The following is a 15801-nucleotide window of genomic DNA, read 5'->3' on the forward strand; positions in this document are numbered from 1 at the left end:
TTTCGAATATGATAGTACTAGTAGTTTTGTTTCGAACATATAGCATATATTACAATTATGAAGATACACCTATTTATTTTATATCAACAAACACATTTACTTTCAGAATTTCAAATATAAAATTATGCCCCCACTCCAACATCACTCCTGGGACCACCACCGCAACGAGCTCGATGAAAATTCGAGATTCTTACTGGAAGAGTTGCTCTTTCATAATATGTAGGTATCATATTTGGATCTGAGATGATTTTTCTGGGAGATATTCGTATGAAAATTACGAGGATATATTGAAAAATTCTTAGCCTTCTATACAACCAAACAAAATTTAAATGTCATAGTATTTTATTACTCAACATATTCTCCTCTTAATTGGATACATTTATTACAGCGAACCTGCAACGTCTCTAGACTAGAAAAAAAACTGTTCTTCTTGCTCTGGAAACCAGACCTCCACAGCTTTCATTACCTCCTTGTTGGAAGAAAATTTACGACCTTTTAAACTTTTTTTCAGTTGAGGAAAGAGATGATGTTCGGATGGAGCCAAATCTGGTGAATAAGAGGGGTGTTCTAGTAATTCAAACTCTAAATCACGAATTTTTTGCATGGCAACATGAGAATTGTGTGCAGGGGCGTTGTCCTGCAAAAACAAAATAATTTTTGATAGTTTCCGCTTATTTTCTCTTCAATTTTTTCCCGTAGAGTGGTCAGAAATGTCGAATAGTAATCTCCGGTTATTGTGATATCCTTATCCAAAAAATCAATCATGATTACTCCATGGCAATCCCAAAAAACTGAAGCAAGAACTTTTCCATCAGATTTTTGGACAAGAAACTTCTTAGGTCTTGGATAACCAAAGTGTCGCCATTCCATCGATTGTTGCTTTGTTTCTGCATCGTAGAAATGTACCCAAGTCTCATCCATAGTAACAATTCGGTTTAAGAAGTCTACATCGTTTTCAAATCGAGCACAGATCGAACGCGATGCTTCTACCCTTGTACGCTTTTGGTCAACATTCAAACATTTTGGGATCCATTTGCAGCAATTTTTCTCACGTCCAAATTGACGTGAACTATATGATGAACGCGTTCGTATGAAATATTCAGTGCTTCAGATATCCGTTTCAGCCTAATTTGACGGTCTGATAAAATAATGTCATCAACTACATCGATATTTTCGGGGACTGACACAGAAACTGGCCTTCCCGATCGGTCATCATCTTGAATGGAAAATTTACCTCTTTTGAAGCTTGCAGTCTAATTTTTCACTGTAATATACGAAGGACATTAACCACTAAGGGTATTGAGCATATCTTCGTAAATCTGCTTACCTTTTGACCCTTTTAAACACAGGTACTTGATGATGGCTCGATATATACTCCAATTTTTTTATTTGCACAAAGTCAGGCAAAACCTGACGGCATAATCCTTCATCCTTCCTTCCTTTTATCCTTGATACTTACTTTACTACTTTAATAGCAAACATCTCGGTATATTAGCATTGAGTATTGAATATTATCATGGTAATACTTTGAAGCATAATTTCTGGAAAGGTATGTTGCTCAATATATTATCTTGGTGGTTTTTAAAAAGAGGATTGTCATCTACAATTCATTAAAACACATCTGCAGAATCTGTTGACATTTCATCAAATGAAGAGACTACCCGAAAGAAGAAATTGATCATTGTTATGTAGAGCCAAAGCCAAGAAAGCATTGTATGATTAACTGTTCATCTATTTGGCTGAAGATTTCACGCTGCTGAACTACCTGGATACATTAATAGATTTCACTTTTGAGATTATAGTTATGAGGAGTAGAAACTGAGAATGCTAATAGATGTATTACATGATCTAATTGAAGTATATTCTTGTCATGAGTTCTGGAACTTCAGAAATATTCAAAACGTCTATCAATGACCAAAATTTCATTGATTTAAACCTTTTGGTTACTTGGTTCCCACAATCAACTAATAAATTTTCGACTTTTTATAATCCATCACCTTATCCACATCTGCAACGGTTTTAAAAACGTCTTTCAACTTGACTGACACCATCCTCAACCTCATAAGTCATACAGCCTCAATTCAGTTATATTTCTTTTTGCGAAGATACGGTGGAATGAGATCATATTGATCTCCCATTCGGAACAGAAGTTCATGCTTCAAAGATGAGATAGCGCTAATTCATCGAATCAGTAACCGAACTTGTACTAATTTCTATTCATCTCATATTTCGTACCGTTACAGAGACCTGTCGCCTATCAGTCAGTCGAAATCATAATGCGAGAACTTTTTTATTCTCTTTGTATTCAATGTTGGGTCGTAGAAGTCACCGAATAAATCTGCCTAAGACTTCCAAATCCAAAAAAACTTAAAATTTTGATGTTTGCATACAAAACTTTATGTATGAGTATAGGAAAACGACTACAATAAACAAGAATTCAAAAGGAGAATGAAATTAAAATAATATTAAAAGAAGAAAAGGAAAGAAGAATAGAAAAAGTTGAAATAATGATAACTATTACATAAATTATTCATTTAATCATGAGCAATCTTCAAATTTCATCCTAGAGAATATAAGGTATATGAGAGTATGCCCGAGTAAAAAGAAAACATACCTATATCTTTTATTCACATTGGATAATGAAAAATCAGTGCTGGGATGTTTATACTTTTTCGAAACTTTCAACTTTGAATATATTAAGTCTTAATTCAGTTGCTCTTTTTTGCTAGATGTATTAATTACTTGTAAGTATTTAAACCACCCAATAATAAGAAAAATTGGTCGTTTAATTAAGATTTCTGTCAGAAGATCGTGACAATTATATTGATTTTCAAGTTTCTTCGATTCAAAAACGGGATTGGTTGAAAATTACCGTCTCCTTTTAGGGACTGACCGAGCAAGATATTTGGTATTTCATCGCATAAAACTCGCTCGTTCTCCCATAATATGTTTGCAGAAACCGTTGATGCACATCGTTAAAATTTTACAGCATTGACATGGCAAATATGTAATCTCCTGCAAAATATATCTCGAGCTGTTAAGACTTTTAGTTTTCACCGTGTCAATAGTTTTTATTAGTTTCTATTTCGGAACATATTCTGTTTGTCGACTTTTCATTAATCTGATTGAGGAACTTCCATCGCATACATATATACAGGCTGCTTTATAAACATTGCGAATAAATTCAGGATATTAATCTCTGAGTTATTTTGAGTGGTAGAGATACTATAGGCTTTTGAAATGCTTCATTTCCAAGATACAGGGCGTTATATGTTCATCAAATATATGAAAAATACCTCGATATCTTCGAAACTCTGACAGAGTTTGCAAATCCATGGGGAATGGACACTTGTATCCTAGCTGAAGGTGATCTTCCTACAATTTTTGTAATTACCAATTTTTTTCTGAAAAGTGGTGCATGGTGTAAGAACATTTTTCTACAAAACGGTGAATATCGAAGATATGATTTTTGTTCGGTAGTTTTAACTCACTCTGTATATGAGTTTTCCTTATGAAGAATTAATGTTGTAAATATCTTACACAAAACTTGCTTCATTTAATTCTAATATACATTTGGGCCCCCACAAAAATTCATAATTGTCGATTTTTTTTTTCAGTCTAGAATTTCACAAATTTTTCAATGGATACAGTCCAGAAAATAGTGAATCAATCTATCATCGCTGCCTATGTTTCTCCCTTCCAGGCTGTATAATATATTTCGTAATGAAAGTTGAGAGAAAAATTCGAACACCTGTTGAACTATGCAGCGTAACTCCGGTATACTTCGGTGGAATAGGAATCAGAATCTTTCACGAGAAGTGGCCAGCTAGTCTTGGACATCGTGGAGTATACAATACAAGGTGGCACACAAGCGTTGCGATAAAATCTCTTGATTTGCGGAGTCAAGTGAGAAATTTGAACTGTTGGACTATAGAGTGTAAATCGGGATGATAACGTGGAAATTCAGTGGGAAAGTGGATGACAAGTAGTACCTAAAAGTGGAGTTATTTTTGTGGCAAACGATATGTGCTTTTCGATTTTTGGAATTTCAGCAATCAATGGACAGTGTTGAAAACTTTTTAATTCCTGTTCAAACTACCCCTGGTAAGTTCCTCCATTGAATGAGAGGTTTCGATGGACAACTGACGTATACTCAAAGGCAGAGCATTGTTTTAATTAGTCAGGTTTTTTCAATCCTTCCAGTCCAAAATTCAGTGATCTCAGTTGGAGTTCTTTTATGTTTTTGATGTGAAAAGCAGACTCCACAATTACTTTGAAAAACCTCGTTTTAAAGTAACTTTGTCTATTGTTTTTTTCTTTGAAAAATGCTACCAGACAAGAAGTATCCATTGAGAAGTTTCACCTTTTATGAATTTTCGAAATTTATATTTTAAGCAGAATACTTTTCAAGCATATCATGTCATTACGAATTCAACTATTAAAAATTTCAACAAGGGTAAACTTGTCGTTCAACATTCACCTACGCAGACAGGTGAAACCCTGCAAGTCAAGTTTTCACGAGTCAAAAAATCCTTGGAAATACACAAAATTTTTGACCAAATATGCCAGAATAATTCTGGTTGTGGAAAAGTTTTTTAAAACTAGAGAAACTTGACTCATAGAAATCTTACAATTAATTGTGCTAATTTCATTCAATAGAAAACTTTTTTACGCGTGGCTTCAACACTTGATAAGTCAATTATTAGTTATGAAAATTTGTATCTCTCTCTTATAGATGCTATAGGTTTTGGTTTTGTAATGAAGTTCGTAAGTAGTAAGGCGTCGAAAATATAAGAACCATATTCACATAAACGAACGTTGTAAATATATTCTTCGAACTTCTGTAGCTATTCTGGGCATAATTCTGTCAACAAGTCAAGAAAGTTGTTGAGAACCTACTACCTGGATTTGCATTCGTTAATAATTCCACATCTCTAAGCGGTTCCTGTTTGGACTGAGATTTGTTGCATATGCCATATGCTTGTCCTTTTTTTAAATAAGAAATCCAATTTGAAGAAAAAAGGAGAACCTATCTCCTCGTTAATTTTGAGCTCATTTACAAGTTATGCATAATTTATTTCATAAGTAATGGAGTGCATTCGAATAAGTTGAAAAATATCTGGGATTCTCCGATGCTGAGGTTCTGTATCACATGATATCATTATCCTCTTAAAAACAAGATTCAAGGAAATAAATATCCACTCTTAATTTTTGTTTTGTACCTACTTTACCCTTTTTTAAAAACAGAATCATTGTTTCGAACAAGATTGCAAAATTAAATTCATCAATAGGACTTCCTCCTCTTAACAATTTAGCTGTTACTGCAATAATTCTTTCATTCACAATAACCGAGATGTTTATCGAAGAAAAATAATGCCTTGTTTCAAGGCATAGGAAACACCTACTGATGGAACAGTTAACATAAATTCATCCATTATTACTACTATATACTTGCAAACTGAAAATTTTACCTCATTTCAAATATCCTTGTGTAGAATACATCATCTTTGAAACAGAATAAAATAATATGTGGGGCATCAGAGGCCCTTCCAAAAAACGTAGGTACTAATTAGACCTTGAATCTCTAATACTCTACTTAGATCTCTCTCACAAATTAAGAAATAGGAAATTTGATGTGTCAAAAGTAAAATGAACTTCTTGTAGTCCTCATCAAGAAATTTCAATCACTGAGCTTAAAACACAAATTGTAAAATAATTTGGAAAGGTATGAAACGAAGCTCTGTTACACACTGTTTTGTATGATCATTAATTTTTCAAAAACTTTGTGTTTTCGCACGCGCATCTACTTCAAGTGTATGTATATGTCTTTGACTCGTACAAATAATTCGATATATTTCTTGAGATCAAAAGAAACACTTTTTCCCTATTAAATTTTTTTCGAATATTTGTACGAATCAAAGACTCACCCTGTAGTTATCATGTTATAGATACAACATACCTCTTCTAATTGAAATATCCTTCCTCTCAGATCATATTCTTGCCATCAAAATACATTCAGTCAAGATTTCTGGTAATACCAAAGATGTTAATTAGACCATATCCAATATGAAATCTAGGCTACTCATCACATTTTGATTGTATCATTTCAAGAACTGAATAAGCCAGACAATAAATCTGTCACTACCAGAAAACGTAGCGTTCCTTCAATTTCAATGAAATATTAATGATATCTATGTGGGTTTTTTATAATTGTCTAGGGTTGATTATATTTTGTAAGTGGCTCGAACTCTTTAATGGTCATAATGAGAAAACTGTAAGACGTGGGTGATATCTTGTGTTCGAAAAAGATTCATAAAATACCTACTATATTCCGAAATTCATTTCATTCGATGAAACCGTTTGTGAGAGAACATTTTGGTTTTTCAACAGCTTGTATCTTTTAAAACGAACTGATTCCAAAAAGATGGTAGGTAAAGGAAAAAAGTATCTCTTTTGACCTCAAGAATCTGCTTTTAAAATATTTGTGTAAGAGTCAAAACTCTCCCTGTATTTGTTTTCGAAGATGTTCCAATCAATCATATGAGAAGGGAGAAAATACGCAAATAAGAAATCTCCAAAATCCAATCACTGTTTTATTCTAACACATGGAACAATGTAACAAAATATATAGGTTTAGCCTCTTTCACAACATACCTTCTTCAATAAAAAAATAGTATTTCATAGTACGTATATAAAATTGTGTAAAAAAAAATATTTCACGTTCCGAAAAGTTTATCTGATTGATTCTTCATTTTTCCTGAGATTTCATGGATTAAAATCTGTTATAGAACCTTCCTGATTCAATGGAGAATTATATCTTTTTAAGTGTTCCCTGAATTCGATATTTTTTCCTTCAAACTTCTTCTTTTACTAATCTCCTACTTCTACTCAGTCCCTCGTTTAATCGATACAAAATAAGGAAGATTTGAAACTATATACGCGAGTAAAGCTTATATTTTAAATTCTCAATATATTGTAGATGTTATTGAAACCATCTGTGATAAAATCAAGCACAAATTTCCCCGCCTCATCCTTTCACAAATGAACTGGAAGAATTTCCTTTTTCTTCGTGATAAGAGTAACAACAAGAACGAGTAAAATCAATATCAGTGCTATAATTACCACACCTAAGCCGGTCCAAAAGGTAGCTTTGGTAATAACCACGCTCTCCTCTTGAACTGATGAAGAACCAACCCTTCGACTTGTAATATTCTTTAACGTTTCCAGCAATTCGTCTAATTTCTCAACATTTTTCTCATTTTGTTTCATCATCGAAAAAGCTGCCATATTGAATTTATTCTCGGTGTAATTCTTGGTGGAATCCTCACAACAGATACCCTTTATATGTGCTGAACCTTCACACTCACCGTCTTCAACTTGGACATCGTTGATCTTGAGGTAACTCAACATCTCGATCAGATTTTCGCAAAATAGTGAATTTCCATCCATCCTTATGGATTTTAACGTAGGCAGGTGTAGGACCAAGGAGAAATAATCTATTTGTTCGATTTTATTGGAACTTATGTTTAGGATGGATAAGGACTCCAGAGGAAGCAGTCTCCTGACGTCAAAGTTCACTATTTCGTTGTTGGAGAGGTCCAAAACTTCGAGATTGTTCAAATTGGAGAAAGTACCTGGTCGTAGATAGCTCAATTTGTTGTTGTTGATCTTTAGTGTTTTAAGGAATGGAAACCATTTCAAGAAATTGTAAGGTATTTCGTCCAAGTGATTTTCTCCCAAGTTCAAAGTTTCCAGCTCTGTGTCTCTGTAAGCATCAGTTGTTGGGATCAGTTTCCTCAGTCGATTTTTGGATATCGAAAAAGTTTTCAGGTTTCGGAAGTTCATCAATAGTCTAACCCCTATGAATTCTATGGCGTTGTGATCCAGGAGTAATTCTCTCATGTTACTCCTGTCTATTCCGAAATATTCAACTCGTAGTTCATCTATATTGTTGTTGGTGAGGTTCAGAACCTCCAGGTTGGGGAAATATTCGAGACCTGATGCATTCCTGATGTAGTTATGCGAAAGATCCAGATATTCAACATCGATCAACGAGTATACCAGTGAAATATTCCTGATCTTATTATTGCTCATCGAAAGCTCTTCCAAATTATCGAAAACCTTAAGGTCGTTGGGTACAGTTTGAAGAGTATTCCTATCCAGATTGAGTTTCTTTAGCTTCTTAGACTCCGTCTTGAAGAAATCCAAGTTGGTCAAGCCGTTTTTAGAGAGATCAAGCGATTCGATGTTTTTGGTGAACCTCCCATCTCCACTCAACATGTCTGAGTTCGCAAAATCGACTTCAGATAATTTCAAGTACTTCAGGTACCTTAACGAAGAAAAACTGTCGTCGTCTAACACACGAAGTTGACCAGTTACTTGCAGTATTTTCAGGGATTGTCGTGGAAGAAGATCCAGTATGTTTTTCGTCAGCATACCTGATGGTGGGTATCTCAAGATGATGGCGCATTTATTGGAGGTTATCCTCTTGATATCGTCCTCATCCTGGATGATCTTGAGGTTCAGTTCTGTCCAGTTTTCCGTGTTACATATCTCCCTGTCTACTTCCGTTGCTTGTGCCAGCCCACAGACAATCAGGAAGATGTACAAGGGCCACATCTGAAATGAAAGAGGTTTAAATGGTGAAATCAAATTTCAACACCTTTTAGAAACAATACATCAACACCTGCGTTTAGTGAAGATGCGACAAAATGCAGAAAAATCAAGTTTGTTTGTATGAGCATATTCCAAGCTCGACATACGAGGATGTGTTGATATCTAGTTAGCCTAGATCAGTGCCATGAATAAAACAAATATTGCGTTACCATAGCAACGAACAATAACTCATTAAAAGTGTCAGTGTGAAGGTTGAGGTAAAAAAAGTGAACCAGAGTTACGCAATAAATTAAAAGAAAGAAGATGTCCACCGAAATTGTGAAAATCGAGAAATTGGAGTAACGAGCCATCATCAAGTACCTGCGACCGTGAAAAATTGGACTGCTAGCTTCAAAAGAGGAAAATTTTCCATTGAAGATGATGACCGATCGGGAAGGCCAGTTTCTGTGTCAGTCCACGAAAATATCGATGCAGTTCATAACATGATTTTATCAGACCGTCGAATTGGGCTAAAACGGATATATGAAGCACTGAATATTTCATACGAACGCGTTCCTCATATAGTTCACGTCAATTTGAACATAAGAAAAATTACAGCAAAATGGATCCCCAAATGTTTGAAGGTTGACGAAAAGCGTGCAAGGGTAGAAGCATCGCGTTCGATCTGTGCTCAATTTGAAAACGATGTAGATTTCTTAAACCGAATTGCTACTATGGATATGACTTGGGTACATTTCTACGATCCTGAAACAAAGCAACAATCGATGGAATGGCGAAACTCTGGTTCTCCAAGACCTAAGAAGTTTGGTGTCCAAAAATCTTCTGGAAAAGTTCTTGCTTCAGTTTGCTTCAGTTTTTTGGGGTAATCTTGTTTGATTTTTTGGATAAGGGTAGAACAATAACCGTAAATTACTAAATTTTTTATCCAAAGGTGTTTGGTTTTTGCAGAACAACGCCCCTGCACACAAATCTCATGTTGCCATGCAAGAAATTCGTGATTTAGGGTTTGAATTACTAGAGCACCCCCCTTATTCACCAGATTTGGCTCCATCCGACTATCATGTCTCTCCTCAACTGAAAAAATGTTTAAAAGATCGTATATTTTCTTCCAATGAGGAGGTAATAAAAGCTGTGGAGGTCTGGTTTGAGGAGCAAGAAGAGACATTTTTTTTGAAAGGTCTAGAGACGTTGCAGGTTCGCTGTAATAAATGTATCCAACTAAGAGGAGAATATGTTGAGAAATTAAATATTTTCAATATTCAATATTCATAAAAATGATTAATTTGAGAACTGCAATATCGATTTTGTCCTAGAAGGTAATTATTGAGAATCGTGAATTTATAGATAAACACTGATAGGAAAACTGTGGAATAATGTATAGTATTGAATTATATCACATCAATTGTTAGAATGCACCAATGAGTCATCATTCATTGGTATTCACACTATAGGTTGCTATCAATAATTTGATAGGGTCAATTGTCGGAATAGGTAATCAATTTTTTTTTCGGTGAAATCAATTTTTAGCAGCAGTGATTAACCACAGATATCTTGAAAAATAGATAGCGAGTTGTGATATCATGTGAAATGTTGAAAAATTTACTTGTAAATTACTATCACGTTCATTTACATATAAAAGAAACATATCTAGTGTTATACAGGTGGTGATTTCTTGTCTCAAAATATATAGATATATTTCGTATAGAAACATGGGGTTGAATATGCATCGTTTCTGAGATATAAGGGGTCAAAAACTGCATGTAATAAACTGTCTATTTCATTGTTTCCAATAAAAATAAAAGCATCAACTACACGATCGAAACTAGATGGAAAAGATCTTCAAACAGAAGTGTCACTCAATTGTTAAAAAATCAGGAGTGTAGGTTTGAACACAGAGAAATATTCAATTCCACGATGGTGTGAAAGTACACAATAAGTATACAGGGTGAGTCTTTGACTCGTTCAGATATTCCAACAGTGGATTCTTGAAGTAAAAAGAAACACTTCTTTCTCGATCATTTTTTTCGAGTCAGTTCGGTTTAAAAGATACAGGCTGTTGAACCCATTAAAAAATGTTACTTTTAGTTCTATCTCACAAACGGTTTCATCGAATGAAATGAATTTCGGAATATAGTTTTTCATTTATTTGATGATATCATAAGATATCACCCACGTCTTCCAGTTTTCTCATTACGTACCATTAAAATTCCAAAAATTCAAAGAACCCAACCGTTGAAACGCTGTTTTTGAGTAAATTGATGTTCAAAAATTCAAAAGTGTTTGTGAATTCTGAAAAATTGGGTACTCTAGCTGAATACATCTTTGTTTAAAAGATCCACAGATGTTTTGTGTTACAGATTCAGCTAGTTATTCTGATGGTAATTTTGTTCTCCCAGGAGTGGCACAGCTTATTATGAAAACATAAAATGGCAATATCTTTTTATCAAGGCCGAATCAGAAAAAAATGTTATAGGAAAAAAGTGCTTCACAAGAATCTATTGTTGAAATATTGTTATGAGTCGAAGACCAAACCTGTTAAGGTTCCATATATCTATCTGTTTGTAAGACGTAAAAATGGGTACTGTAAAAGTGATATTCCTTGCCGATAAGAATTGCAATTAAAATCATTATATCCTATTTCATTTATGATTATTGTAATGACTTCTTTCAGGTCATAACAGAAAGGAAAATATGAAATCGGGAACAGTAAAAGTTTCTTAACATAAATAGGAATCTTCTCTACTTATTTCAGCTATTTCAGAACAGAACTCATGATAGGATGAAGAAAAAAAAACGAAATCAGAATTCGAAGTACCCTGCATGATTATTCGCGACACACACTTAAAGATCTTTTTGAAATGTTTCGATGTTCTGATGGCAGATTATGCAGGACGAGAAATCCCTAGTTTCAAGCTTATTCCAGGAGTTTCCTTGCTCCATTTCAAGAAAAATCGATTTCTTCATCGCGTTTCTGTGCTCAATGAAATCTAAGTATTCCAAACAGTGTGAACATAAATTAACTCATTAATCAAATTCAGTCACTTTCCTGGAAATACGATATTGATTAGCAGGAATCAGATTTGGCATTGAAAGTTGAAAGAGTCCTCCGCTGGTTATTCGACAAAACATCCTCCAAACAGGATATCTTACCTTATTCCGAATATTTCGCACCAGGACACTACCAGAATGATGTCTATAGCCGCAAACTGTGAGTAGATCACAATCAGACCGGCAATGGACTGTCGATTAATGGAACTGATGCCGGAAAGTTCTGCTCGATACGAATAAGCTTTGAAGGTTATGTGTGGATAGTTTCGGGACAGTATGGCGCCTAGAACTATGACGCTACGAAGGAAAAAATAAAGCGCCTAATTAACACTCGCCATTTCCCATATTCCCCATATTACCGCGCAACAAGTGACCTAAATATCCGAACAGCATGCAAATGTATGACTGGGATTACTTTTCACACTCCAGAGAGCAGACAATCCATATCGTAGACAGTATAAATAAAATGCTGTGAGTACTAGTTTATTCACACCACGCAAATCTCAGAAATGAGAAAATAGAGCTTCTCCACAAAAAATTGTTCACGTTGAAAGTGCTTTTAAGGCATTCATAAACTTGTACCATGGGCTTTTTTTCTATCATAAGAAATGTTCACAAAACAACTGAAATATTCTATATTGAAAGGCATCTCACACTGCAAAAATTGAACCTTTCCTAGAAGAAGAAGAAAATCCAGGTAGTCTTCCCCAAGTTACTAGAAAGTTTAATCTGAAATAAAAAAACAAAAGCAGAAGAATATGAGATAATATATAATATATAAGTTCAATATATCAGATTGACCTAAAATTCACAACCCAACAATGAATCAAAAAGATTCGAAAACTGCATGAAAAGCTCCAAAACCATCCTGAAATTCATGAATGGGACCATGATGTTGGGTTATGATGTTTTCTTCTTCGTTCCATGTCACTGTGAAGTTTGAGGTCAAAAAAGTAAACCAGAGTTACGAAATGAATTAAACGAAAGAAGATGTTCACCGAAATTGTGAAAATAGAAAAATTTGAGTGTCGAGCCATCATCAAGTAACTGTATTTGAAAGGGTTGAGAGGTGAGCAGATTTACGAAGATGCGTAATACTCTTGGTGATCAATGTCCGTCGTATGCCACCGTCAAAAATTGGACTGCAAGCTTCAAAAGAGGTAAATTTTCCATTGAGGATGATGACCGATCGAGAAGGCCAGTTTATGTGTCAGTCCCCGAAAATATCGATGCAGTTCATGACATGATTTTATTAGACCGTCGAATTGGGCTTAAACGGATAATAACTGAAGCACTGAATATTTCATACGAACGCGTTCCTCATGTAGTTCATGTCAATTTGGACATGAGAAAAATTCCTGCAAAATGGATCTCCAAATGTTTGAATGTTGACCAAAAGCGTGCAAGGGTAGAAGCATCGCGTTCGATCTGTGCTCGATTTGAAAACGATGTAAACTTCTTAAACCGAATTGTCACTATGGATGAGACTTGGGTACATTTCTACGATCCAGAAACAAAGCAACAATCGATAGAATGGCGACACTCTGGTTCTCCAAGCCCTAAGAAGTTTCGTGTCCAAAAATCTGCTGAAAAAGTTCTTGGTTCAGTTTTTTTGTGATTGCCATGGAGTAATCATGACTGATTTTCTGGATAAGGGTAGAACAATAACCGAAGATTGCTATTCCACATTACTGACCACTCTAAGGTAAAAAATTGAAGAGAAATGACGCGGAAAGCTATCCAAAGGTGTTTTGTTTTTGTAGGACAAAGCCCCTGCACACAAATCTCATGTTGTCATGAAAAAAATTCGTGATTTAGGGTTTGAATTACTAAAATACCTCCCTTATTCACCAGATTTGGCTCCATCCGACTATTATCTCTGTCCTCAACTGAAAAAAAGTTTAAAAGGTCGTAAATTTTCTTTCAATGAGGCAGCTCAAAGAAGTTATTATGAGACTTGAGGTCTAAAAATTGATATAGGGATAAAATACAAATAACTCACAAAAATCTAAATGCCACTAAAAAAATTTCGATCTAAAATGTTGTCAAGACGACACCAGCAGTGTACATTCAACATTTACCTAAAATAAGTGGCTGTTTTATACAGAGGCTCAATATCAAAAGCCACCAGAAAATTTGGTAGATCTTAACCATTCCAATAAAATTCTTGGGTTTGATCCTCCCAAGGAAATATGGTCTGACTTAACTACACCACTGGTTTTGGTAATCTAAGACTTCTCAGACCTCCATTGCATCGCATACTGCCCGAAAATTAAACTATCAGAAATATTTGTCGGTAAGTTACGCGGACAATTACTTATAACGGACCTTTTGATAGACAGCAGATGCTCAAACAATTGTTCAACTCCAAGAATTTCAGAGATCACGTAGCGGTATGTCAAGATACTGATAGTTTCGGTTGTTGTACCCATTATCCATGAAAATAAGGACCCCCTGTCATTTAAGTTGAACATAAACTGCAATAACCTGGACTTTCTCCAAGAATTGATGGTGAACTTAAATACTTTATATGTTTATAAATATCGTTGAAAATGACACTGAGAGTGTCTGGGTTTACCAGAAATTTTCGGCAATGATTGTGTCGATGTAGATCTTTTATAAAGGGTCAATTAAGGATCATCATTGATTTCACTTAACATTTATGATATTGACGAAAAAAGAAAGTCGAAAAATGGATGTAACCAAGTTTAAAGGTCTTCTTTTATAGCATAAGAATTCATTCAACTTAAACCTCTTGCAAGGCTGTAAATGAAAACTGTTACTATAAAATTAAAGAGGTAATTCCTCGTCAACAAATTGAGGAACACCATTCAATTCCGATGCCCAAACTGCTTGATCCATGCATTCAACGACAGAGCATCATTGCTTTACAGTTAAAAACCTAGAAATTATGCGGAATCCAGAAAAAACTCACTAATCTAAATTATAAACCCAAATTCCGAATATCGTGAACCGTTAATGCTACTATGGGTCCAAAATTAGGTAGGTAACTTTTGATGAAAACGAGTTTAGCAGATTGTTGAGGCCGTTTGTGGAGACATACATCTGTTATCGCCTAATTAGAATAATTAATTATTAGAATTGCATAAACTGATCGAAGAATTGTTGACAACATGGATTTCTTCCGGAGGCTATATTTAAGAAACGAATTTCAAGTTGGAAGTTCGTTATTAACCTTCAACTTGAGACGAGCATCTCAGAATTCATGAGGCTGTAGAGTCAAAGAGGATTGTCGTTGTATCTAATCAATCAATTATGAGTCAAGGTTATTTTTCGAAGTCGTTTATGTATGACATTCAATCCCATTTATTTTCCAAGTCTGTATTATCATTTTTACTTCTTGTCTTTTGTGTTTTGTTCTTTTTCGAGCCTTTACTCTGTAATTAATTCAAATATGATGAATTTGTAAGACGCATCAACATCATAAGGAATATTTAAGATGAGCACCTAGCTTGGCGTTAACTGAAGTATACCATTGACTAATTAATAGGAATTTGGGATAACTGTAATACCTGTGCAAACGTTCATTGAAACAGAGAGTTTGAGGAATGAAAATCAATGCTTGAAAAGACATCATTGGAGATAAAGGACCTCAAACTGAAAGAGAATTGTGGGTTCAAATATCCCATAAGGATATTGGTTTTATTAGTTTTATATAGACATATAGGGTGATCTATGAAAAAATGCTAAACCTTTGAACCCCGTCACTATGACAAAGTTTTCCATGATATTACACAAGCATGGAAATAACGAAAAAAACTGAATAAAAGGACATGGAAGTTCATAAATTACCCTATACAGGTAGACAGTAGATTTTTTAGGTAAAAAAAAACACTTTTTTCCGATTCTACCCTGATAAAAAGATATAGCCATTTTAAGTTTTCATAATGAGCTATTCCACCCATGGAAAAACAAACTTACCTTCAGAATAACTCGCTAAGTCTGTGACACGACACATCTGTGGATCACAGATTTCTATTCAGCCAAAGTACCCAATTTTTGAAATTTCAAGACTCTTTTCAATTTTTGAACATGAATTTACTCGAAAACCGCGCATTATAGGAGAAAATATGAAGAGTACTTTTCATTAAAAGTGTCAGTGTGAAGTTTGAGGTC

At 34.6% G+C, this 15801-nt stretch overlaps 1 protein-coding gene across 1 annotated transcript; it reads right to left on the bottom strand.

Moving 5' to 3' along the window:
- Nucleotides 1-6580: 6580 nt before the first annotated feature.
- Nucleotides 6581-11983, bottom strand: LOC123320384 (protein artichoke-like). Its single transcript, XM_044907697.1, has 2 exons — nucleotides 11767-11983; nucleotides 6581-8619 (listed from the first exon to the last, which is right to left on the bottom strand). Exon 2 carries the CDS (start codon nucleotides 8617-8619, stop codon nucleotides 7036-7038), a length of 1584 nt encoding a protein of 527 aa, XP_044763632.1. The 5' UTR covers nucleotides 11767-11983; the 3' UTR covers nucleotides 6581-7035.
- Nucleotides 11984-15801: the final 3818 nt, after the last annotated feature.

This window comes from Coccinella septempunctata, chromosome 9 (assembly GCF_907165205.1).
Source record: "Coccinella septempunctata chromosome 9, icCocSept1.1, whole genome shotgun sequence".
Taxonomy (NCBI): Eukaryota; Metazoa; Arthropoda; class Insecta; order Coleoptera; family Coccinellidae; genus Coccinella; species Coccinella septempunctata.